Source organism: Ursus americanus, chromosome 2, assembly GCF_024610735.1.
Source record: "Ursus americanus isolate L20-20 chromosome 2, mUrsAme1.1.p, whole genome shotgun sequence".
NCBI classification, from domain to species: domain Eukaryota; kingdom Metazoa; phylum Chordata; class Mammalia; order Carnivora; family Ursidae; genus Ursus; species Ursus americanus.
Genome location: NC_142128.1, coordinates 101,038,658 through 101,066,326, shown reverse-complemented (window position 1 = coordinate 101,066,326; position 27,669 = coordinate 101,038,658). Strand labels below are relative to the sequence as shown.

Sequence of the window (27,669 nt, the reverse complement as noted above, 5' to 3'; positions counted from 1 at the left end):
TATTGAACCAAATTTACATCCTTGGAATATATACATCACTGGTCATGGTGTGTAATTATTTTTATATATTACTGAATTTTATTCCTAGTATTCTGTTAAGGATTTTTTGCATCTATGTACATGAGGGATTTTGGCCTTTGGTTTTCTTTCCCGTCCTTCTTTCCTTCCGTCCGTCCGTCCATCAGTCTTTGTTTTTGTTCCTTTGTTTTTTTCTTTTTTTTTTTTTTAAAGATTTTATTTATTTATTTGACAGAGATAGAGACAGCCAGCGAGAGAGGGAACACAAGCAGGGGGAGTGGGAGAGGAAGAAGCAGGCTCATAGCAGAGGAGCCTGATGTGGGGCTCGATCCCATAATGCCAGGATCACGCCCTGAGCTGAAGGCAGATGCCCAACCGCTGTGCCACCCAGGCGCCCCTGTTTTTTTGTTTTCTTATTGAGATATAATTGACATATAACATTATATTAGTTTTAGGTGTACACATAATGATTCGGTATTTGTGTATATTGTGAAACGATCACCAAAGGAAGTTCATTTAACTTCCATCAGTGCACATAATTACAGACTTTTTTTCTTGTGATGAGAAATCTTAAGAGCTACTCTTCTTAACAACTTTTAAATATCTAGTACGATATTATTAACTACAGTTCTTGTGCTGTACATTACATCCCCAAGACTGGAAGTTTATACCTGTAGGTCACCTTTATTTACCCCATGAACTCGCCCTGCACCCCTGCCTTTTGCAACCACCAATCTCTGAGCTCAGGGTTTGTTTGTTTGTTTTTTCCTTTAGATCCCACATATAAGTGAGATCATACAGTGTTTGTCTTTCTTTAACTTAATTCATTTAGCATAATTCCCTCAAGGTCCATCCATATTGTTGCAAATGGCAAACTATTCTTCATTTCAGCGTGTCAGTAATGTTCCATTGTACATAGACCCCACATTTTCTTTATCCATTTGTCCATCAGTAGACATTTAGGTTGCTTCCATGTCTTGACTATTGTGAATAATGCGGCACCGAACGTGGAAATGCACATATCTTTTCAATTCACTGTTATTGTTTTCTTTAGATGAATATTCAGAAGTGGAATTGCTGGATCCTATGGTAGTTCTATTTTTAATTTTTTGAGGAACCTTCTTACCGTTTTCCAAAGTGGCTGCACCAATTTACATTTCCACCAACCGTGCACAGCTATTCCCTTTTATGCACATCCTTGCCAGCATTTGTTATTTCTTGTTTTTTGAACGACAGCCATTCTGATAGGTACAAGGTGATCCCTCACTGTGGTTTTGATTTGCGTTTCCCTGATAATTCATGATGTTGTACCTTTTCATGTACCTGTTGGCCATCTCTATGTCTTCTTTGGGAGAAATGTCTATTCAGATCCTTTGTCCATTTTTTAAATTGGATTGTTTGCCATTAAGTTTTTTGAGTTTTTAAAAAATGTATTTTCAGTGTTAACCCCTTGTCAGATACATGATTTGTGAATATTGGTTGCCTTTTTATTTTGTTGATGGTTTCCTTTACTGTTAAGAAGTGAGTTTGATGTAGTCTCACTTGTTGATTTTTGCTTTTGGTGCCTCTTGTGTGGCTGTGGTATCAGTGTAATGCCTCATAAAATGAGTTTGGAAGTATTTCCTCCTCTTCCATTTTTAAGAAGAGTTTGAGAAGGATTGGTATTAATTCTTTTAAAAATGTTTGATATAATTCACCAGTAAAACCATTAGGTCCTGGGTTTTTCTTTCATTTTTGGTTTGTTTAGATTTTTTAATTTATTCACAATTCAGTCTTATTTGGTTGTATGTTTCTATAAATTTATCAGTTTCTTCTAGGTTATCCAGTTTACTGGCATGTAATTGTTCATAGTAGTCTCTTACGATCTTTGTATTTCTGTGCTGCCCATTTAAATGTTTCCTCTTTCATTTCTGATTTTATTTATATGAGTCTTCTCTTTTTTCTGGCCTAACTAAAGTTTTGCCAATTTTGACTCTCGGTTCAAAAAACAATCTCTTAGTTCAGTGTCATTGATCTTTTTTTTTTGTTTTCCTGGTGTTTATTTCATTTATTACTGCTTTGATCTTTGTTAATTCCTTTCTTCTGCTAACTTTAGGTTTAATATGTTCTTTTTCTAGCTGTTTGATGTATAAAGTTAGGTGTTCAAGATCTTTCATTTTTTAATGTAGGTGTTTATCACCATATATTTCCTTTTTAGAGCTTCTTTTGCCATATTCTATAAGTTTTGGTATATAGTGTTTCCATTTTTGTTTGTTACAAGATATGTTTTTATTTCCCTTTTAATTTATTTTTGTGATCCATTGGTTGTTCAGGAGTGTATTGTTCAATTTCCATATTTTTCTGAGTTTTCCAGTTTCTTCCTTTATTGATTTCTAATGTCATAATTTTGTGCTTAGAAAAGACCCTTGGTTATGATTTCGGCTTTTGCTAAATTTCTTAAGACTTGTTTTGTAATCTATCTTTTGATGTATCCTGTTCCATGTGCTTTTGGGAAGAATGTATATTCTGTTGCTATTGGATGGAATGTTCTATATATGTCTGTTAGATCCATTTGGTCTAAAGTAGAGTTCACAACCAATATCTCCTTACTGATTTTCTGTCTGAATGATGTATCCATGGTTGGAAGTAGGGTATAGAAGTCCCCTCCTATTTCCGTATTGTCCGTTTCTCTTTTCACGTCTGTTGTATCTGCTCAGTATATTTAGGTGCTGCAGTAAGTGGGTGCATATATATTATAATCGTCGTATCTTCTTGATGAATTGACCTTTTCATTATTACACAGTAACTTTTCTGTTTCTTGTTACTATTCTTTTTTTTTTTTTAAGATTTTATTTATTTATTCGACAGAGATAGAGACAGCCAGCGAGAGAGGAAACACAAGCAGGGGGAGTGGGAGAGGAAGAAGCAGGCTCCCAGCAGAGGAGCCCGATGCGGGGCTCGATCCCATAACGCCGGGATCACACCCTGAGCTGAAGTCAGACGCTTAACCGCTGTGCCACCCAGGCGCCCCATCTTGTTAGTAGTCTTGACTTAACATTTATTTTGTCTAAGTATAGCTACCCTTGTTCTCTTTTGGTTTCCACTTGCATGGAATATCTTGTCCCGTCCCTTCATTTTGAGTCTTTGTGTCTCCTTAAAGGTGAAGCATGCCTTTTACAGGCAGCGTATAGTTGGGTCTTGTTTTTTTAAAACCATTCAGCCACTCTGGGTCTTTTTGTTGGAAAATTTAATCCATTTATGTTTTATTAATAGGTAAGGATTTACTAATGTCATCCTATTAATTGTTTTCTGATGTTTTGTAGTTCCTTGGTTTCTCTCTTCCTCTCTTATTGGCTTCATTTGTAAACTGTTGATTTTCTGTAGTGTTGATTCCCTTCTCTATCTGTTGTATACCTCCTGTTGTTGTTTGCTTTATGGTTACCATTAGGCTCACATAAAATACCTTAGTTATAACAGTCTGTTTTGTGTTGATGCCAATTGTTTATTCTCCTGGTTTATCTTATAATTGCTATAAGTATTTTTCTTCATATGTTTTAGAAGCACGTAAGATAAGGTTATAATATTTCCTGCAACTGTGAAATATAATTTAGAAAACTGACGAGGAGAAAAAAATCCTTGTGGATTTACCCATACTTTATATACTGTGCTCTTTCTTTCTTCCTGATATTGCTGAGCTCCTTGTTCTCTAGTTTGTTTTCTGTTGAGGTAATTTCCTTTAGCCGTTTTTTTTTTTTTTAAGATAGCCCTGCTATCCAGCAAATTCTCTTAGCTTTTGTTCATCTGAGAATGTCTAAATTTTCTCTTTATTACCAAAGAATATGTTTGCAGAGTATAGGATCCTGGGTTGATAGTTCTTTTAGCATCTGAAAAATAGTGTAGCACTTCCTTAGGACTGCCTGGTTTTTGAGGAGGCATTCACTGTCATTCTGAATATTTTTTTCACTTCATCTACAGTGTAGATTTTCTCTGGCTGCTTGCAAGGTTTTTTCCTTTTATAGTTTTCTGATGTTTAATGGTGTGTGTTGGCATGGATTTCTTTGGACTTATTTAGTTTGGGATTTGTTCGTCTTCTGGTTTTATGTGTCTTGCTAAATTTGGGATGTTTTTAGACCATACTTCTTTGAGTACTTTTACAGACCTACCTACTTTCACTTCTTTTTCTGGGACTGTGATGACATGGATGTGAGATCTTTTGTTACCAGCCCACAGATATTTGGGTCTCTGTTCATTTTTGTTTTCATTCTGTTTTTTTCTCCGCTATTCAGACTGGTCAGGATCCACTGTTTTATCTTCCATTTCATTGATTCTTTCCTCCAATCCCTATTGAATCCATCCACCCAGATTTTTATTTCATTTATTTCTAAAATTTCCATTTTGTTTTTTGTAAACTTCTGTTTCTTTGCTGAGACTTCCTGTATCTTTGCTTGGGTCTTCTGTTTGTTGATTTATTTCAGATGTATTCATAATTGCTCAGCAAAGTGTTTTATCATAACTGTTTTAATGTCTTGTCAGATATATTTTTTTAAAGATTTTATTTATTTATTTTAAAAAGAGAGCGAGAGAGCACACGAGCGGGGAGAGCACACAAGGGAGAGAGAATCTTAAGCAGGCTCTACACTCAGTGCAGAGCCAGACACAGGGCTCGATCTCACGATCCTGAGATCATGACCCAAACCAAAATCAGGAGTCAGATACCGAACCAACTGTGCCACCAAAGTGCGCTGTGTCAGATATTTCTAGTGTCTCTACTACTTCAGTGTCAGCATCTATTGATTTTCTTTTCTCATTCAGGTTGAGGTTTTCCTGTTTGCTGATAGGATGAGTGATTTTCGGTTAGTGACTCTGAATCTTATTTAAACCTTCCATTTTAGCTGGCTTTTCCTGACACCGTTCTAGCAGTGGTGGATTGCCAGGTTGAGGTAAAAGTTCAGTTTCTGCACTGAGACTCCCTTGACACCCAAAAAAGGGCTCCTTATTCCTGGAAGGGGTTAGGTGTTCTAGGCCCCTATTTGGTTTCCACTGACAGTGTGATGGGCCTGGCCTTAGTACCGCTGGGCAGTGGTGGACGTTCTAACTTCTTCTGACACCATCCCAATGTGTGGACGGTGGAGAACCTCACTACTGGGGGGGGGATGCTATTTGGCCACGTGGTCTCCACTGACACTGCGTGTGGGACGGGCTTGTTAGCAACCATTGGGGTTGAATATTCTGGCCCTTTGCCAGTCCTCTCCTCACAGCGTGTTTGGGCACCTCATCATAGCCTTATGTGATTGGAACTCTAACTCCTTATGTGTCCTTTGCTGATAGAAGTGGTCGTGGGGCAAGTTGTTTGTGTTGTTTAATGTGAGTAGAATAGTTACTTCCTGAAAGTGTTCTGTCTTGCTAATTTGCTCCTTTCTGGGTCCTTTGGGTAGAAAGGGTAGGCTTTCGTTGGGGCTTGGTGGCATTTCTGGGTTGCCAGTTTCTTGAGCTCTGTGTCTGGGAAATATGAACCAGAAAGAAAACCCAGGGAACTTCCCACCATGTTGGTCCAGCATTGCTGACACCACCGTGTCACATTCCCTTGTCCCTGTCAGTCATCCTTTTCCCTCCAAATTTCATTTTTCTTATGCTTGCTTTATGTATGATGTCCAGGAGTCTTCGTTGCAGATACTGGGAAAAGGGGAAGTACATCTCTTCCATCTTTCTGGAAGCAGAGGTCCCCCGAGTAAGCTCTTCACGTGTAAACCCCACAGCTTCAGCATACATGCTTAGATGTCTTCCGTGGATCCCCGTTGGCTCGAGGATAGAGTAAAACTTCTCAGTTGTTTCCACGGCCCTTTATTATTGCACATGTATTTGCCTCTCCAGCTTCTCATCCTGTTCCTGTGCCTCCCGGCTGATTCCCGCCCTAGTGAACTACTCTTAGTCCTACTTGATCACCTTCGGAGTTTTCACATAGTTTGTGTTGTCTTATCTCTTTTCTCTCTCCAGTCTGTCCGTCCGTCCTTCCTTCCTTCCTTCCTTCTTTATTTATTTACTCGTTTTTGCTTGTTTGTTTCCCGGAAACATTCTTCACCCGGCCCACTTACACTCCTCTGTAATACGTTTTACCACTGACATAGTTCTCATTGTAATGTTGCTTTACTTCCCTCACCTCACTACTAGCCCATAAGCGTCTTGGAAGTAGGAACTTGGACCATTTTATTCATTGATAATGTCTAAGTGCATGGAAGAGTGCTTGACACATAAAAAACCCCAAGTCAGTATTTACCGATGAGTGAGCAATGAACTGGAACTTAGCTCTTGGAAACCTCTGACCGCTTCCTGAGGTGTCTTCCTACGTTGTGTAGGAAGTTCCCAGCACACTCATCCCTTACATATTAATCAGTGATGCCTGATAGAGTTACCATTGACTCCCGTTGATTGAAATTTCCTTCTTTACTCCTTCTTTCTCCCTAAACTCATGCTTACGTGACTGCTCTGCACTCCTGATGTTTCAGCCTTTCCCAGGGTTGGGACAGAGCCACTGAAAATGACATTGAGAGAAAGGGTAAATCCTCTTTTTAGTATTCTTCTTCCCAGCTTCTCTTTTCTTGGCCATGTGATGGTCCCTGTGCCCTCATTCACATTCCATCTTTTCAGTATCATTTGTTCATTTTTCAACCCTTTTTATTGTGGTAAAATGTATGTAACATAAAAAATAACATTTTAACCATTTTTAAATGTACAAATCAGTGGCATTAAACACATTCACATGCTATGCAACTACCACCCTCCGTATCCACGGCCTGTCATCTTCCCAAACGGAAATTCTCCACCCATCAAATGCCAGCTCCCCATTCCTCCCACCCCCTGGCAGCCCCTGTTCTCCTTTTTTGTGTCTCTGAATTTGACTAGGATCTCACATACATGCAGTCATACAATATCTATCCTTTGTGACTGGCTGACATCACTTAGCGTAGTGTCTTCAAGGTTCATGCATGTCGTAGCAGGTGTCAAAATGTCCTTCCTTAATACAGCATCCTCCTGTGTATATGTAAACACTCCATGTTGTTTATTCATTCATCTGCTGACCGGCGCTGGGGTTGGTTCCCCCTCTTGTTCATTGTAAATAATGCTGCTTTGCACGTGAGGGTACATGTCTTTGTTCAAGTCCCTGCTTTCTCTTCTTTTGGGCATATAGCAAGAAGTGGTATTCCTGAACTTATATGGAAATTCTGTGTTTAACATTGTTAGGAACTGCCACACTGGTTTCCATAGTGGCTGTACCATTTACATTCCCACCAGCAACATTCATTCATTCTTAATCCATAAACTGGACTTGCTGCTGTGTACCAAAAGTTATAGTTACGTACCCGAGGCATAGTGGTCAGGCTGAGGGTAATTATCATCTGTATCTCATTCATAATTACACCCACACTGCCTTTTTTTTTCCTTTTATTTATTTATTTATTTATTTATTTATTTATTTATTTATTTAAATAATTTTTTTATTATATTATGTTAGTCACCATACAGTACATCCCCGGTTTTTTGATGTAAAGTTCGATGATTCATTAGTTGCGTATAACACCCAGTGCACCATGCAATACGTGCCCTCCTTACTACCCATCACCAGCCCATCCCATTCCCCCACCCCCCTCCCCTCTGAAGCCCTCAGTTTGTTTCTCAGACTGCCCTAAACATTTGACATAAGAGCTAAAGTGTAAGCTCCCTAGGGACCTGCCTGATGAGTGGCCCCAACTATACTCATGGCTGTAAAGAAAAGAAAAGTGTCCAGATCACCTTCTAAGTGATGTTCCTCTAGCTACTTTTTACACCAAGATCTTTGTGTGAACAAATATGCATCATCAGTGTCTTTCTGTCTTTTCTTTCCCTATGGCAATGTTTTATAATATATTTAAACTCCTGGAAAACTTAATAAGTTTATAATTACTTACAATTTCTTCTTAAAATCTGCTTTCCTCATCACATTCCAAACTCCCAAGAGGGTAAGACAGAGTGTCCTTGTGTCCTCTCACAGACACTCAATACATACTTGTTGACCATCTGCAGATAACAGTAAAAACTCATACTCTCATTCAGTATTTTTCCCTGAGAAAATAAAGGAATGGTTTCTTACTTCCTAAGCAGAATAATTATTGTAACCTATAATGTGCTTCTTATTCCCCTTTCTTTTGTTGCCTCGAGATGGGTGATTTGTGCTTCCATGTTCCGTCTGTTTCCTTCTCTCCCTTTCTCTGTCCGTCTGTCTCTCTCACGCACACACTACATCATGTAAGTAAAGGATGAAAGATAGTGAATGGAGGCAGGGGGATGAAATAGGGGAACCTGTTTCCCCCATCATGATTCGAAGTCAGATCTCTTCGCATCTCAGAAGAGTTCTAGGTTATCTTAGGAGTAAGAACGTAAGGGAGGAGCTGTGGACTGGGGAGAGGCGCTTTGACGGTTCTGCCCCCCGAGTGCTGCCCTCACCCCTTGCGGTTTGCCTGCGCTCCACTCTGAGTGATCCCTTGAGCTCCCATATCACCTGCCACACAATGTACATTTGATTTTCTGCTTCATTTATGATTTGAAGCGTGTTAAGCTTGTCTTCCTGACCTGGTCATCTCCTCCAGACAGAGACTCCCTTTTATAATCGCTTATATGCCACACAGTGCAAAGAAAAGTTACTTACTGTGTGTTAATCCCTTATTAAATCCTCATTACTAACAGATTGAATTTGAAAATTGTACTAGCAGTGAGCTAAGAACCATTTAGTTGGGATGAGCTAACCCACTTCGCTAGTACTGCTGCTTCTGTTTACTCACTAAAACTGGTTTTTAATTACTCCATCTAAATGGTACGACTAATCATGGTACATGAGATATTTTTGATAGTCTCTGAAGATTTCTTTCCTTTTTTTTAAGGTTTTATTTATTTATTTGACAGCACAAGAAGTGGGGGGCAGAGGCAGAAGCAGGCTCCCCGTTGAGCAGGGAGCCCGATGCCGGGCTGGACCCCGGGACCCCAGGATCATGACCTGAGCTGAAGGCAGACACTTAACCAACTGAGCCACCCAGACACCCATCTTTGAGGATTTCTTTCAAGTTTTGATCCAATTCACTATTTGTTGTAGTGAAAGTAAACACTCTTACACCTTAGCCAATTTAGAGTGGTTGGCCAAAATTCAGTGCATTCTGGATTTTTCTTGATTTGGGGTTTTTATCTTTGGGGAATGCAAAATTCTATGTATATCAAATGCAAGTGTAATAATTCTCTTCATATGGGAAGATTTTATAAATAATCGGGTGAGTTTGTCTTCTCCAGTCAGTCTATGTGAAACATGAAAATGTGACATAAAATTCTCATATATACCTAACAACTCCATTGCAAAGCAACCAGAGTGAAGTGGCTGGAATAAATCTGGAATTTAACCTAAACTGAAAGAAGACGGTAAACCATCCTTGAAGGCTGTAAAAGCCGTCCTGTGGAATCATTTTGCCATAAACTTTATGTGATTCATTTTATGAAACACTGATTTCATTTTTGTTTCTAACAAAAAACAGTTGAGATAAGCAAATGACTCAGTGGTTTGCAAAACCGTTAACATGCTAGGGAAGAGCACTTCAGAGTGCAAGAGAGGAGGTGGGCACTCTCAGACGGGATGATGAAACAGGCCATATGACTACTTCAGACTGACATGTCTTAACCATAAAATGGGATTGAAGTTAGCCGTGTCACGTACTAACTTTTGACTGCAAATTATTAGACATAACAAATTGTTGAAATCTTAAAAATGTTAAAAAGTAAAGTGACAGAAAAATATCACTTAAAAATGTTTCAAAGGAAGTAGTATAAACAGAAGAGTTCCTACATGAAATGCTGAAATTTGAGAAAATAATAAAATATAATTTTCTGACTATGACTACGTACCCTGTGATCATTAAGATGAAGTATCCTATGACTTTTAGAGAAACATTCTTCAACTGAAACATTTATTTGGACTATTAAAATTATGCTATTAGACAAAATGAAAACTAGTTAAATGCAGCTTTGCAGATATTTTTGAAAATTGTTAAAAAACTATCATATCCATAAATGTATCTAGACTTTCGAAATACCTAAGATAAACAAGCTCTTAATAAATCTGTGAGTTCAGGGCACCGAATATCAGTAAATTATTTTATTTAAGGAATCTAGCACCAGTTAGTGTACACTAATGCATTTTAGTGACTTTTTGACCACAGGACTTACTTATACACCTACTGAAAAGAGCATTTCAGTAGGACTAGTGTATTGTAAAGACTACTTCATTTATTGAAAGCATTTGACTCAATGTGCGATACTTTATGCACCTGTTCCCCACACTTGAATTTGCAAGACCTGGGGATCTTGTTCAAATATGGATCTGATTCGCTAAGTCTGGGGTGGGGCCCAGGATTCTGCATTTCTCACAAGCTCCTGAGGATGTTAATGCTGCTTGTCTTGAGATGACATTCAGAGTAACAAGGTTGTAAAGAATAGAAAATATCTAGGACAGAAATGCACAATGAATGTGTTTAGATTTCTCTATTTTTATGGGCTTCAGTTCTTTAATTTGCCAATTTACTTTTGATGCCAGGAATATTTTATATCAATTTATTAAATCTTATCTAAGCATGTATTTAAATTAGTAATTTTATTTTGGTGTCCTGATAACTCTTCTGAAGTGATAATGTTAAGTATTGTTTGATAACATTACTTTCCCAGTTGGCGAAGCTGAGCTGTTGGAGTTCTGAGCTGTTGTCACAGTGTGACCTCAGGCTAGATATTCAGCTCCCTAGGCTTAAGTCTCCACTTCTAGATCAGAGGTTTTCAAATATTTGCTTTCAGAAATCAGAGTTTGTTCTTAAAATGACCACTAGGGAAACTGGGCTGGGGGTCTGCAACCATTAGAAGCAATAATTTTGTTTTATTTTATTTATTTATTTGACAGAGATAGAGACAGCCAGCGAGAGAGGGAACACAAGCAGGGGGAGTGGGAGAGGAAGAAGCAGGCTCATTAGAAGCAATAATTTGACTAACATCAGCACACGGATGCTAATAACCATCCACAGAGGAACACTGTTTTGTCGGTTTGGTTGGTTTTGTCATTTTTATTAGTTTTAAGCTTTTAATTGGTTCTGAAGTTACTTTTTTGGAAGTACGGGCGTCTTTTTCTAATAGAAATGTAAGGCATTTTTGTACAGAAGTTTTGCACATCTCCACACTGGCGTTAGCTGTGCACCATCTTTACAGTGAACTTGCTAAAGCATTTAATTGTTATGAGTTATAATCATAGTGGTTTGTGGTGTCCATAAGCCTAAAACCAAATACAAAATACTTTATTTTTTAAAAAATTTTGGTTGTGTTAAACCTTGGTTTCAAGCATTGTTTTTATACAAATAATAAAATAACCACTGTCTTCTCTTTTTAGAATCAAGTCACTTAGAACAACAACTTGAGGAAGCCAACTCTGTAAGAAGAGAGCTCGATGATGCTTTTCGACAAATCAAGGCTTATGAAAAACAAATCAAAACACTACAGCAAGAAAGGGAAGAATTAAACAAGGTAAAAATATATGGATAGATTGTTAAAGCTGCTTTTGGATTTTTAACCTTTTTTAATTTGTATACTGAAAGCTTTCCTAGTGGATTACAATAACATAAAGTCTGTTTTGTCTGTAAATTTTTAGTTAAAAATTTAAGAATTATTTTGGTGTATATCAATTGATTAATAGCTAATAAAGAAGAAACTTTTATATTCTCAGGATTTTAAAGTTCAGAATCATTTGTTCTTTTGAAAAGTCAATAATCAAAGGACTTGATTAAAGTAAATGTTATTGAAAAATATTAAAAAGGAATAAGCAAATAATAAGCCGTGCTTAGTATCTATGGAAAAATTAAAAATACAGGCATATTCCATTGTGATTTGCTGATATGAACATTCTTAAAAGATTATAATAAAAAATTTCATTAGTGTTTTAATTACTGTTTTAAATGTCAGTTTATCTTTCAAAGCATGGATAAACAAGCTGAAGTTATTTTCATAAGAACTTTAACACTCCAACAGTATTGTGAACATCAACAAAATATATTAATAGCAAAGACTCTCTAACACATCCAGTAGGGCCAATAATATTCAGGCACCAGAGAAGAATACTTTACCTGAACCACTCAGTGTATGTGCTTTGCCTTTCATTAACAGATAAAAAAATGTTGGAATTAATACTAGCCAACACAATAAAGAAATGAGTGGTTTATGGCATAGTATAAATTGTATTCAATGATACAGTATATAATTGATAGTATAATGAATTTCTTTTGGGGGAAGATTTTAAAGTCTTGCTTTAAAGAAGTGGAGGCAATTAAGGGTGCCTGAGTGGCTCAGTCGTTACATATCTGCCTTCGGCTCAGGTCATGATCCCAGGACAAGGTCCTGGATCGAGCCCCACGTCCGGCTCCTTGCTCAGCGGAAAGCCTGCTTCTCCCTCTCCCTCTGCCCCTGCTTGTGTTCCCTCTCTCACTGTCTCTCTGTCAAATAAATAAATAAAATCTTAAAAAAACAAAAGAAATGGAGGCAATTAAAAATAAAACAAATATCCTTTTGCTGAGGAAGCTAATCAAAAAGACTAACAGAAAAAGCTGTAAAGGTTAAACTGAATGACATTAGTATAGTTTTACTTTTTTCTGAATGCAATTACAAGCAATGTGGTGCACAGATCCATTTAAATTCATGGCCAATCTAATAATATTTTGAATTTATAACATGTTCTATTTGTTTTAATAATATTATAGTAATATTAGTGGTAATGATTATGTATTTAAAGGTAGGATTGTTCAGCCAGACTTAGTAAACATAAAAGGGATGAGAATATGATATCTAGATTTATAGTGACGAGTATCTTGCCGATTGTAGTAAGTTTTAATATTAAAAATCCTTTTGGTATATTTTGAGAAGAGCAGTAGTGCTGTAAGGAAACATTATATCAATAATGAATTTTAAGTGATTTGCTTAATATCCTACAGGCAGCAGTTGCTCCTTTTAAGATTTTTTCATTTGATACATTTAAAAGAATCAATGTAGCGTATGAGTTTTGATGGAGAATAATACGATGCACACCTTATGCACACGTAACACTAATTTTATCCATGCTTGGAAAGATAAACTGACATTTAAAACAGTAATTAAAACACTAATGGAATTTTTTATTATAATCTTTTAAGAATGTTCGTATCAGCAAATCACAATGGAATATGCCCGTATTTTTAATTTTTTCTGAACCTACCATCTACCTTAAGAAATAGAACGTCACCAATTTTGTGGCATAGCCCTGGCCAGTCGTTTTTGGTTTTTGTTTTTATCCCTTTCTCCCTACTTCCCTGAAAATGGTAATTGCTGTTCTGAATTTTATGTCAATCATTTCCATATTGAAAAAACATTTTATTACATTTTAGTATATCTCTAAACAATAAATCATATGTAATAACATAAATGTATGTGGTGACAGAGGGTAGCTACATTTCTCATGGTGAGCACTGAGTAATGGATAGAATCTTCGAATCACTATGTTATACACCTGAAACTACTATAACATTGTATGTTAATTATACTTCAGTAAAAAGAAATAAAAATGCCAGTGCCAAGTACTGAAGATGAGATTATAATCTGATATACTATTTTTGGAAAATTAATTTGCAGTAAGTATCCAAAGTCTTAAAATACTGAAATACTTGCTATAGTAAACTCCATTTGTCAAAATTTAAGAAGATAACCAGATGTTCAAAGATTTGCTCACAGAGAAATTTCTTACCACATTTATAAAAGAAAAATATTAGAAATAATCAAAATGCCCGACCAATTCATATGTTAGAATAGTGTATAGCCATTAACTTGGTGGCTAAAGAATTTTTAATGCCATAGGAAAATAAAAAATATTTATGTATTATTTAGTGTTGCTTGTTTCTGAGCTTTATAAAATGGTATATGCAATTTTTTGCAGTTTTCTTTCACTCATTATATTTCTAAGATTCATTTATATAGCTATAAAGCCTTCATTTAGTTGCTGTATAATATATACCATTATGTGAACACTCCAGAATTCATTTATTCCATTTTTTGTGTAGAGACATTAAGGTTGCTTATACTTGACAACTACTGTAAATGAACATTCTTGAACATATATGCTGATATGCACACATTTGCATATACAAACACGAGTAGAATAATTGGCTCATAAGTAATGAAGATATTCTAATTTTTATGATAATGCCATATCTTTTTCCGCTGATTATACCGATTTATACTTTCACTCCCACCACCTAGTGTATATTCAACAATACTTAATATTAGTAGAGATATTATTTTGGCCAACCAAGTTGAAATTGATATTTTAGGTCTAGAATGAGGTTTTGTTATAAGGTCTTAACTTCTCTAATTACTAATGAGGTTGAGTATCTTACATATGCCCATTTATCATTTATATTTCTTCTTTTGTGAAGCGCCTCTCAGTATCCTTTGTATATTTTTCTGTTGGGATGTCTTTTTCTTATTGGTTGGTTAAGATTTCTTGAAAATTTCTGTGTTAATCTTTCGTCAGTTGTGTATGTTACAGATACCTCCCAGGTGGTGGCTTGCCTTTTCACTTTCTTTATGGGATCTTTTGAATAACAAAAGTTCCTGGTTTTAGTGTAGTCAACTTATCCATCTTTCTTTTTAAAGTTTTGCTGGATTGTGTAAGAAATATGAGGTTAAAAATTCTCAGTTTTTTTTTTAAGTGCTCTGTTTTTATTTTGAAGTTTTAAAGTTTGGTCTTTCATATTTAAATTTTTAATACACCAGAAATTTATTTTTTGTATCATGTGAGATAAGGATCCAATTTCAGTTTTTCTTGTGTAGCTAATCAGCTGTTCATTTACTAAATAGCCCTTCTTTTCCACAGTGATGTACGATGTCACCTCTGTCATATATTACATTTCCATTTATGAATGAGTCTCTATCTAGTTTCTTACAAACCATGATGGGATTTTGATTAAAAATGCATCAACTCTGGAGAGTAATTTCAGGAGAATTGACATCATTACAGTATTGAAGCTTTAAGTTCTTACTGTCCATATTTATTAATATTATTCCAGATGTGCACACAGATTTCAAGAGCAGAGTGTAGTATTGTGATGTACACAGAGCAAAAGTAACCACATCCCGCCCCTGTGTGCTAATTCTTACTTCTGACAGCAGTGCAATGAGAGCTGGGTAGACAAAACCCTACATATATGGAGTCTGTGTTTTGAATGTGAGGAACCCTGAAAAAGTGAGTGAGGGTGTTTATATAAAGGAGAGTGGTGGATGCTTCCAACCCCCCCCCCCATCTCCACCCACCCTTCGGAGAGTCTCTTTGGAAATGTAAAGAGAAGGATCTAGGACTCTTTGAATTATAAATAAATCACTCCAGTGGAAGGATAAGCCCAGAGTCTCAAGCTCTATAAAGAGGATCACTCCCTGATCCAGGTCCTCTCTCTCTTCCCACCCCTGCTGAAGTATAAGCGCATATATCCAGCAGTTAAATCTCTTTGGAGTTTCTCACCCTAAATTAGTCATAAATTACAGGGCTTGCTTTTAGCCCAGGTCCTAAGTTTCAGTAAAATTTGTTTACAAAGGCCTATCTGTAGAAAAACATAAAAATATTTTCTCTAGAGCCCCACAATCTTTCTTTCCACAAATATGGTATATCTCTCCATATCTTTAACATCTTTTAAAATGTTTTTTCATGAAATTTTATGCATGTCTTATTTGCCTTTCTTTAAATTTATTAGTCTATTTTTTCATATTTTAAATGGTATCTTTTAAATTATATTTTCTTACTGATTTCATTTCAGCAACATTGCTAAATTCTTATTAATTGTACTAATATATTTAAGATTCTTTATGGTTCTCTGCAAATAATGACAGTTTTGTTTCTTCTTTTGGTTTTTATGACCTTTCTTTCCTTGTCTTGCTGTATTAGCTAGAACCCTCAGTACAATGTTGAATAGAACTCGTGATAGCAGGCTTCCCTGTCTTATTCCTGATTTCAAAGAAAATGCCTTTACTGTTTCACCAGTAATAATGTTTTCTGTAAGTTTTTGGTAAATACTTTTTATCAGGTTAAGAAAGTTATCTTCTAATCCTATTTTGCTTATCATTTTTACCAAAAATGAGCATTGGACTTACTAAATGTGCTTTTCTGTATACTATTGCAACCAATTTCTAGGAACTTGTTAATATCTATTGATGTAATTATATGATTGTTCTTCTTTAATAACTTCGTTTGGTAAGTTACATTGATGGACTTTTTCTAATGTTAAACCATTTTTGCATTTCTGGGTTAAACCTAAATTGCAAGTATATTAGCTCCTGAATAATAATATGCTAGTATATGTAATACTTATGTAATAGCACTGTTATTGGAGTGCTTTGCATATATTAGATCATTTAATCTTTATAAGAGTCTTGTCATTTAGGTATTGTTGTTGTTATTGTTGTTGTTATTATTATTATCATTATCATTTTATAAATGGTGAGACCAAGCACAGAGAGGTCAAGTATACTTGCTCAAGTTCATAGAGCTAGAAAGTGGTGGAGCTGGAATTTCAACACAAGGAGTCTATCCAGAGTTCATGCTTGTCTACTTCATATGTCGCTGGAGTTGTTTGCTAACATCTTTTTTTTGTTGTTGGATTTTTTGTTTTCATCAATATGATTGGCTTATAATTTTTTTCTATTGTGGTGTTTTTATGATATCAAGGTTATACTGGTCTCATAGAATGAGTTGGGCAGGATTGCCTCTTTTTCTCTTTATAAAATTTGTATAAGAGGAGTGTTTATTCCTTGAAATACTGGAGGAACCACTCCTGAAGACATCTGAGTTTGGAGATTCTCTCCCACTGAGGGGATGGGGAAAGTTTGTTAACTGTTGGTTTAGGTGCCTTAATTATTATAGGACTATTTAGGCATTCCGTATCTCATGAAACAGTTTTGATAAATTGTATTTTTGTAGGAATTCATTCATTTCAGAACCTAACAAATTTATTGGCATGAAGTTTTTCATTATATTCTTTCATTAGCTTTTTTGATCTCTTCTAGATTTGTAGTTATAACCTTTTCTCTTTCTTAATATTATTTATTTTGCATGTATTCTTCTCTCCTTGTTCGATTTCACCAGATGTTTGCCTGTTTTATTATTTCTCTCAACCAACTTCTGCCTTTGTTGATATTCATTATCCTAACATTTCTGTTTCATTAGTTTATGTCCTGATTTTTCTTATCTTCACGTATTGGCAGAAGTGTTAATGTGTTCTATCTCTTTTTATGTGGAATTTCATTGAATTTAAACCTTTTTTTTTTTTTTTTAGTTTCAATATAAGTATTTCATGCTCTAAATCTCCCAAGTAAACCTTTCACTGCATCCTCAGGTTTTAATATATCTCCTAAACATTTTTATTGTTTTTATTATTTTCACCTTGTTTTTAGTTCTAAATATTTTAACATTCTTTATGACGTTTCTCCTTGACCAGTGAATTATTATGGAATTTAGCCTTTTTATTTTTTATTTCTATTTTAATGGTGATGATATTAAAGAACTTGATCTTTAATATCTGTTCTTTGAAATCTGCTGAGACTTGTTTCATGGCCTAGACAGTTGCATTTTTTATTTTTATTATTAAGATTTTATTTTTAAGTAATCTCTACACCCAACATGGGACTTGAACTTAGAACTCTGAGATCAGGAGTTGCACACTCTACCAACTGAACCAGCCAGGCGCCAACCATTTTTAAATGTTCACTGTGTGCTTGAGAAGAACGTATGTTCCCAGTATTGGGTGCCAGCTTCTACATACGAAGCTTGATCATCTTCTCCATATTCAGTATTTTTTAAGTGCTTGGTGTATCTATTAGTGATTGTCAAATTAAAATTTCTCATTATGGTCATGTGTTTACCAATTTTTCTGTGATGTTCTTGCAATTTCTTTGTAATCTGTGTTGAATTTTATCATTGTGTGGGACACTCTCTATCCTTAATAATACTTTTTTATTAACGTCTAGGTATTATTTTAAATTTGGTATAACAAACTTGGCCCTTTTATATTTATTTTGACTGCTAATATGTATAGACATGTTTCTACAAAGTTACTTTCTGCTTTTTCTGTGCCTATCTTTGTTTCTTTTCTTGCCTTTTAAAAATGGTGGTAAAATACATATACAGATCTATGCTAACCATTTTTAAAATGTGCAGTTCAATAGTGTAAAGTACATTCACGTTGTTGTGCAACCAATCTCTAGAATTTTTTTCATCTTGCAAAATTTTTCTTGAATTTTAATTGAAGTGTTTGTTTTTCTTCCCACTTTACTCAGTACTTGTTTTAACAGTTTCTAGTAGTTGCTCTTGAATTTTATCGTGCATATTTAACAAAGTCTAAATTTAATATCTTAAACCACACCTCCCACACAACTTAAGGACCTTTAACTCTTGTTACCTCTTCCCAACTTCGGTGTTGTTTTTTACTAATACTTTACTCTTATCCTTTTTGTTTGCTGTTCAGATGAGACATTTTTATAATACAGTCTCATCCACATATCTGTTGACATTCACATTTATGTTTTCCAGTTTCTTAGTCCATGTCTCTGTCATTAGACTTTGCTTTTAAAATTATTTTTCTTTTTCCTGAAGTAAATCTTTGAGGTTCCTATTTAGTGGAGATCTGATTGTGATAAGCTCTGTCAGTTTTTGTTTATATGAATCTAATTATTTAGCCTCATACTTGAAAAGGAATTTTTCTGGGTATACAATTTTAATTACTTTCTGATCTCATTAGAAACATTTCCCCCGTTTCTGTTGTTACTTCTTAGTCTGCCTTTTTCTGTTTTTGTTTTTGAGGGTAGAGAATAGGTGGTTTGTCTTTTTTTACTGATTTTTTTTAAGGACATTTATTTTTATTTGGTGCTACACAATTTTATTTTTTAAAAGAAGCATGAGAGACTATGGACTCTGAGAAACAAACTGCGGGCTTCGGTGGGGGGGGAGGGAATGGGATAGGCTGGTGATGGGTAGTAAGGAGGGCACGTATTGCATGGTGCACTGGGTGTTATATGCAACTAATGAATCATCGAGCCTTACATAAAAAACCAGGGATGTACTGTATGGTGACTAACATAATATAATAAAAAAATATTAAAATAAGTAAATAAAAAATAAAAGTTTCTGGATTTGAGCTTTAATATTCTTTCTTCCTTCATAAATGTAGAGCTTACTGCATTGATGGATTCAGGTCTTTAATTTTAACACTTATATTTTTTCATTTCTTAATGTTCTGCACAGTTGTTTTATGAATCTGCCTGGTCGTTTTTAATAGTCTTTTGTCATATTTCCATTTTTATGGTTTCTTTTTACTTCCTCAGATATTTCATACATACCAATTTTATGTTAATATTTGATAATTCTAATGTCCAAATACCATTGGAGTTTGTTTTTATTGTTTCTATTCTTGGCTTATGGTTGTTTGTTCTTTGGGTGTTTTGAAATCTATTGTTTTGAGCTCATATTTCTGTGCTTGTAAAAATCCTACATTTCATTGAGGCTCTTTACTCAAAAACGATTTGTATTTCCTTTTGCCAGAAGGCAGACTTGAGTGCTTTAACTCCAAGTTTCTCTCTTTGATCTGGGAGTTTATTTAGCTTTCTCTCCTTGCTTCTGGCCTAAGGTTTAGTCTCCACATAAGAGCATTCCTTGTTTCTTATCATTTGTAATGATTCCAGTATAATTTTTAAAAATCTCACAAGTATCCATTCCATTTCATAAAATCTTTATTTTGACCATGTATCTGGTGTTCCTGTACTCTCTATTTATTGGTAGAAACTAAGGTACTGGCAGATTAAATCAGCTGTTCATCACAGTTAGCATGTTAGCATCAGGAATCGAGACTATAAACAGAGCACCCTGCTATTAATATCTGTTCAGAAGTAGTTGATTTCTTTTAATTTTGTCCTGAAATGAATAATTTTGGCTCTTGACTTCATGATAGCTACTTTGATGGCCAAAATTGGTCCCTAGGTTGCAGAATTGGTAACTTATATTCTTTTTACGAAACTGTAGGAACTAGTCCAGGCTAGTGAGCGATTAAAAAACCAGTCCAAAGAGCTGAAAGACGCACACTGTCAGAGGAAACTGGCCATGCAGGAATTCATGGAGATCAATGAGCGGCTAACAGAATTGCACACCCAAAAACAGAAACTTGCTCGCCACGTCCGAGATAAGGAAGAAGAGGTGGACCTGGTGATGCAAAAAGTTGAAAGCTTAAGGCAAGAACTGCGCAGAACAGAGAGAGCCAAAAAAGAGGTTAGTAGTCAGGCAGATTTTCTAGTGCCCACGGGGTAGTGATTAAAGCTGCTTTTTCAGATTAGTGGAATAATGTATATCTCCTTCTTTAATTGTTGAAACCGTTTTTGTTTTTAGCTTGGTAATTTTATTAAATCTGAATTTCGACATTTGAGTTATCTTCTTGTTACAAGGTAAATTCCCATGGGGAAAAGCATTTTATTGGAAAAACAATTATAACCATGACATCTGCTGTTTTCATTTTATTTTAAAGCTGGAAGTTCATACAGAAGCCGTGGCTGCTGAAGCATCTAAAGACAGGAAACTGCGTGAACAGAGTGAGCACTATTCTAAGCAGCTGGAAAATGAATTGGAGGGACTAAAGGTAGTGTCTTGAGTTCACATTTGTGAAGTCGGATAAATTTTCTTCTCTTTAGGCTTAACGGGAGTGTTAGTTTATGAACTCTCTTTGACGTGGAGTAAAAAGTAGCTATCCTTCAAACCTAGTATTCTTAATTCTCACTCCTACTAGTGGGAAGTTGACGTAGACTTCCTCATCATTCTGGAAGGAAAGGGAAGGTTGTGTGTAGTGGGGAGAAGAAATCTATTGGAAAAGAGTTCAAATATTTAGGAAGGACTGCACACCTGGACAAGATGTATCAGTAATCTGCATGGGGGGCATGGTTAGATACCCAGACCATCTGTCTTGTAAAGACATAGGAGAGGCTCAGGGGTAGCTCCACAGATACTCCTGTTAGGTGGGCTGAGATGATAATGGGCATGGGCCAACCACATCTGAGCAGAAGTGCTTAGCAAGGGAAATCCTTGTGCCAGCTCTAGAGTTGGACTGCTTGGTTTTACCTCCTAGCCTCATCAGTTACTAGCCGTGTAATGCTGGACAAAACATTTAACCTCTTTGGACCGTAATTTTCCTATCTGTAAAACCCTATCTCATTAGTTTTATGTGACGAGTATATGCATATATATGTAAAACACTCAGTAACTCTTAGCTTTGATAATAATATTGTGTATGTCAAAGTGAGAGAATTGGGATTAAATTGACATCCTATTTCTACAACACAAAATTATAATCTGAATATGATGCCTGCCCGTTCTTCACTCTGACCTTAGCAAAACTGCCTCCTCTATGCTGTCCGCCAGCCTTCACCTACACCCTCTACTTGCATAGCCATGCATAGTCTAGCCTTACTCATCTGGCAAATATAAGAATCAAGTTGAATGTCATCTCAGGAAGTCTGTGCTACTATAGAATTCTGTTAATAACGTTAGCATAGATTTTATTGTATTTATCCACAAAATGTCTCCCTGCTTAAACTGTGACCAAACTTATTGAAAACATACACGTATAAGTATTAACTTGGCTCAGGGCCAGCTTTTAATACTTATATAATAAATGTGTTAAATCCATGAATGAATGTAGAATTGGTCAGGACTTATTCTCTGTTGAATATCAGTGGTTGCAAATGAGGTTTCTCCGCTATAAACTCTAGATTTTATTTCTTGCTTTAGAGATTGGTTTATTTGTTTTTAATTTTTTGGTTTATCATGAGTGCACAGTCATGGTTAGCTTCCCAAGTAGAGGTGTTTCTTCTATGTACTTATGCTTCTGGAACAGGATTAGTGTATGGAAGTCATTACGTTACTGTCTCAAATAATTTTCATTCAGGGACTGTTTTGTTTCCAGCACTGCTTCAGGTGATTTGGGTAACAACAATCATAAAGTACAGGCTGGAAGGAATCTTAGACATTATTTGCATTTGAGGAAATTGAGATGCAGAGGAGTTAAGGATTATGAAGTCATAAGTGATAAAGTACAGCTTAAATACGGATTTTCTAACTCCATGCCATGTTCTAGCCACTAGTCTGCCTTTTTTTTTTTCTGTAATAAACACTGCTGCTCTGAAAGCTTTGAATCACATGTATTTACTGACTAATCAAACACTCATAATCTCTTGTATCGTTTATAAATTTAAATGTATTAACGCATTTAAAATGCTTTGCCCAGGGCTTGGCAGAAAGTAAAGGCTCAGTAAGTGTTGACTGTGATTATTATACTATCATTTCTTGAGGATATTTTCCAAAACTGGAATTTCTTGGTTTAATTTCTTGTAAATCTATTTTGAATTGGTTTTGAAACCTATCTTGGCCATTCTAAAAGGCTGTAGGAATCTTCAGTTCACTAGGAATACTTTTCAAAAGAATTGAAGGGAGAAATAATTCTTGAATAACAGAAAATTCAATATCCCATTTCCAGTAATGTATAGAACATATAGACAGAAGATCAATAAGGATAAAAAGGTCTTGAACAACAGTATAACCAACTAGACCTTCCACTCACCACAGCAGAACACACATTCTTCTCAAGTGCACATGGTATATTCTCCAGGATAGGCCAAATGTTAGACTACAAAACTAGTCTTAAAAATGTAAGAAGATTGAAATCATGCAAAGTATCTTCTCTAGCCACAATAGAATGAAGCCAAAAATCAGTAACATAAGGACAACTGGAATATTTAAAAATATGTGGAAATAAAATAAGGTACTCTTAATTAGTGGATCAAAGAAGAAATCAAGAGAAATTAGAAAAAAACCTACAGAGGAATCAAATGAAAACACCACACTGGATGCAGTGGAGGCAGTGCTCAGAGGGAGATTTATAGCTGTAAATAACTACATTTAAAAAAGAAGAAAGGTCTCAAATCAGTTACTTAATTTTATATCTTACAGAACTAGAAAAATAAGAGCAAAGGAAACTTAAAGCTAGCAGAAGGAAGGAACTAATCAAGATTAGAGCAGAGTTAAATAAAATGAGAATAGAAAAATAATAACGAGAATGAAACCAAAAGTTGATTTTTTTGAAAGATCAACAAAATTGACAAACTGTTAGCTAAAAGCACACAAATTACTTAAGACGACTCAAGAAAAAAATTGAACATTTCAACAGACATATAACAAGTGAAAAGATGTAATCAGTAATGAGAAGACTCATGACAAAAGTCCAGGGCCAGATGCTTTCACTAATGAAATGAACCAAACGTTTAAAGAAAAACAAGCACCAATCCCTCTTTGACTCTTCCAAAGATGACAAGAGTAGGGAGTACTTCTCAACTCATCCTTTAAGGTCAGCATTACCCTGATACCAAAGCTGTATTAAGAACATTACAAGAAAAGAACATTATAGACCAGCATTCCTAATGAATATAGATGTATAAATCCCCAGCAAAATGCTGGCAAACCAAGTCCAAAAACATATTAAAAAGATTATGCACCATGACAGTGATTTATTTCAGGAATATAAGGGTGGTTCAATGTAAAAAAATAAATCAATATAATACATGACATTAATAGGACCTGGGAGGGGGAATGATTATCTTAATTGAAGCACATAAGTCATTTCACAAAATCTAACATTCTTTCCTAATAAGAACTCCCAGAAAACTAGGAATAGAGGGGAAACATGTTCAACATGATCAAAGATATTTATGACAAGCCCACAGTTAACATCATATTCAATGTTGAACAAATAAAAGCTTTCTCCCTAACATTGGGAAAGAGACAAGGATGCCCATTTTTACCACCCAATATTACCACATGTAATATTCTACTGGAGTATCTAGCCAGAGGAATTAGACAAGAAAAAGAAATAAAAGGCATCCAAACTGGAAAGGAAACAGTAAAACTATCTCTGTTCACCAATCACATAATCCTTTATATAAAAATATTCAAAAGAATACTTCCAGTTTCCAGTCTAACATATAATATAAGAAGTTTGGAAGCCACTATGTTTGAACAAATAAAAAGCAGAATAAATAGAAGAATCAACAACTCTTCTTATACCTATAGGAGAAGTGACATCACAGGACAAGCTGCTGCCCCTCAATTTGTGGAGACTGACAGACAAATACAGAGAATCCCAACTTATCAGAGCAGAAACCTTTGTAGGAATCAGTGCCAGTGTATGGAAACCTGAACTACAACTGAGAAATTGTTGGAGGCTCAGTGTAGACAGGCCTGAGGTATAAAAATCTCTAGAGAATCCAGTCACTGGGGGGCTTCTGTGAGTTTTGGCTCCTGGACCTCTTATCAGGTTCTCACAATGACTATCAGAGAAAAATCCCCTTGTACTGACAGTAGGGGAAACCATTTTAACATACGCCAGAGTATCCTGTTCCTCTTAACAAGGTCTGCCCTCAGGAGAAACTCTTCAACCAGAACTGAACTTGCTGGAGTTTTATCAGAGCCCAGTGGTCTCAAGAGAAGAAAAACACCCAATCCCAACCTGCTATGGTGATCCTGTCCGAACTAAAGGGTAGAGAATAGCCGATAAGGTTGTCTGACATTTCTATTCCAGAGGCGCCAGCTCAGTAAAAGACTGATACCTAATCCTAGGACTGTAGAACACTTCCCTTTTCCCCACAACTTACCTCCACATTACTAGAAGCCTGTTTACAGCTGTTCCTTTTACTCAGCACATCATGTGCGCCTGTCAACAAAAAAATTATAAGATACACTGAAAGACAGAAAACACAGTTGGAGGAAACAGAGCAAGCATCAAAACCAGACTCAGGTATGGCAGAGATGTTGAAATTATGAGATCAGGAATTTAAAACTATGATCAATTGATTGATGTGCTGAGGACTCTAATGGGAAAGTAGAGAAGAACATGGAAGAATAAGTGAACAATGTAAAAAGAGAGATGGAAATTCTAAGAAAGAACCAAAAAGGAATGCTAGACTTAAAAAAAAAAAAATACCGTAACAGAAGTAAAGAATGTCTTTGGGCACCTGTCTGCCTCAGTCCGAAGAGCATGCAGCTCTTGATCCTCGGGGTCATGAGTTCAAGCCCCATATTGGGTGTAGAGATTACTTAAAATAAAAAATGAATGAATCAAAGAATGAATGAATGAACGAATGAAGAACACCTTATTGGATCTTGGGCATAGCTGAGGAAAGAATTTCTGAGCTTAAGGATATCTAAATAGAAACTGACCAAACTAAAAGACAAAAAGAAAAAAGATTGGGGGAAAAAAACGGAAAAGAATACTCCAAATACTGTGGAGCAACTATAAAAGTTATAACATACATCTAATGGGAATACCAGAACTTGAAGGAAGACAGAAAGGGACAGAAGAAATACTTGAAACAGTAATGACTGAGAATTTCCCCCAAATTAGTATCAGACACCAAACCACAGATCTAGGAAGGTCAGAGAATACCAAGTAGGATAAATGCCCAAAGAACTATACCTAGAGATACCATTTTCAAATTACAGAAAGTCAAAGGTAAAGAAAAATCCTGAAAGCCAAAGCAGAAAACCCCAAAGGACATAAGACAAGGACTGCACCTGTTTCTCCGAAACTCATGCAAACAAGAAGGGAGTGGAATGAAATATTTAAAGTGTTGATAGAAAAAAAAAAAAATCAACCTAGAGTGTGTACCCTATGAAATTATCCTTAAAGTGAAGAAGAAATACTTTCTGAGACAAAAATTTAAGGAATTTGTTGCCAGTAAACCTGCCATGCTAGAAATATTAAAGGGGGGTTTTCTAGAGAGAGAAGGAAAATGATATAGGTTAGAAACTTGTATCTACATAAAGAAAAAGCATCAGAGAAGGAATAAGCAAAGATAAAAGAAATAAAAACTTTTATTTTTCTTATTCTTAATCTGTTTGTTCAAAATAATAATGCTTTTGATTATGCATACATGCTTATATGTGCTTGTATAAAACTGAAATGAATGAAAGCAATGATGTAAAGGATGGGAGGAGGAATTAGGATTATTTCATTTTAAGGTATTTGCACTACTCATGAAGTGGGAGAATGTATTTTGAAAGTGTACTTGGATTGGTTGTAAATAGATACTGTAAACTATAGTACAGCCACTAAAAAATAAGCATAACTGATATCTTCAGAACAGAGAAAATGGAATCATATAAATTGTTCAATTAAAACCATAACAGACAGAAAAGGAGTGGCAGATAAAAATAGGAATAAAGAACAAAGGCAATAAATAGAAAGCAGTAGCAAATATGGTAGATATTAATCCAAAAATATCAACAGTCACTTAGAATATCAGCGAAGTACATCAATTATAAAACAGAGATTGTGTTAGATGGATCAAAAAATATCCAACTGTATGTTGTCTCTAAGAAGCCCACTTTATTTTTTTTTTAAGATTTTATTCGTTTGAGAAAGAGAGAGAGACACAGAGAGCACAAGCAGAAGGAGAGGCAGAGGGAGAGGGAAAAGCAGACTCCCTGCTGAGCTGGGAGCCCAATGTGGGGCTCAATCCCAGTACCTGGAGATCATGACCTGAACTGAAGGCAGACGCTTAACCATCTGAGCCACCCAGGCATCCAGGAAGTCCACTTTAAATATAGAGGCAGGTATAGATTACAAGTAAATGGATGAAGAAAGATATATCATGCTAACACCAATGGAAAGAAGGTGGGAGTTACTATATTAATTTCAGAGTAGAATTCAGAGTAAGGAAAGTTTTTAGGAATAAAAAGAGCATCACATGATGCCATCGCATGATAAAGGAATCAATTCTTCAAAAAGACATGCAAAACTTAACATGTAGGTGTGTAGCAATGCAGTATCAAAATGTGTGAGGCAAAAACTGATAGCACTGCAAGGGAAAATAGATGAATCTACTATTACAGGTGGAAACTTCAACACCCCTGTTTCAGAAATGAATGAATCCAGGAGGCATAAAATGAGTAAGGACATAGACGAGCTCAGCAACGTCATCAATCACATGGGTATAGGCGTATCTACAGGCTACTTCGTATAGCAACAGAATATGCATTCTTCTCAAGTTCACATGGAAAGAACATCCACCAAAAGAGACCACATTTTCTGGTCCATAAAACAAACCTTAACAAATCCTTAAGAAATTTAAGAGATTAGGAGTCGTACAAGGCTGCTCTCAGACCACAGTGGAATTAAACTAGATGTCAACACCAGAAATATAGCTGGAACAATTCCAAAATATTTCTAAATAACTTCTAAATAACACATGGGTCAAAGAAAATGTCTTGAGAAATTTTTAAATATTTTGAACCAAGTAGAAATGAAAACAAGTTTAACTTCCTAAAATTTGTGGCATATAGTAAAAGCAGTGTTTAGGGGCAGTTTATAGCATTGTATGCATGTATAAGAAAAAAGACCTAAAATTAATAATCTTAGCTTTCACTTTAGATAGTAGAAAGAGAAAAGCAAATAAATCTGAAGTAAACAGAAGAAGAGAAATAATAAAAATTAGAACCAAAATTGATTAAATTGAAAACAGGAAACC

The 27,669-nt window shown here is 35.6% G+C and overlaps 1 protein-coding gene across 13 annotated transcripts in view; it reads left to right on the top strand.

The window, feature by feature from the left end:
• The window catches only part of CDC42BPA (CDC42 binding protein kinase alpha), a 310,508-nt gene that overhangs the window by 173,963 nt on the left and 108,876 nt on the right, over positions 1-27,669 (top strand). For 11 of the 13 annotated variants that reach the window (XM_045796498.2, XM_045796469.2, XM_045796476.2 and 8 more), the window contains exons 12-14: positions 11,438-11,571; positions 20,129-20,371; positions 20,625-20,735. In XM_045796498.2, the coding sequence (XP_045652454.1) occupies positions 11,438-11,571; positions 20,129-20,371; positions 20,625-20,735 (488 nt within the window). The remainder of the gene's footprint in view (positions 1-11,437; positions 11,572-20,128; positions 20,372-20,624; positions 20,736-27,669) is intronic. The other 2 variants (XM_045796507.2, XM_087859422.1) reach the window with 1 other exon arrangement.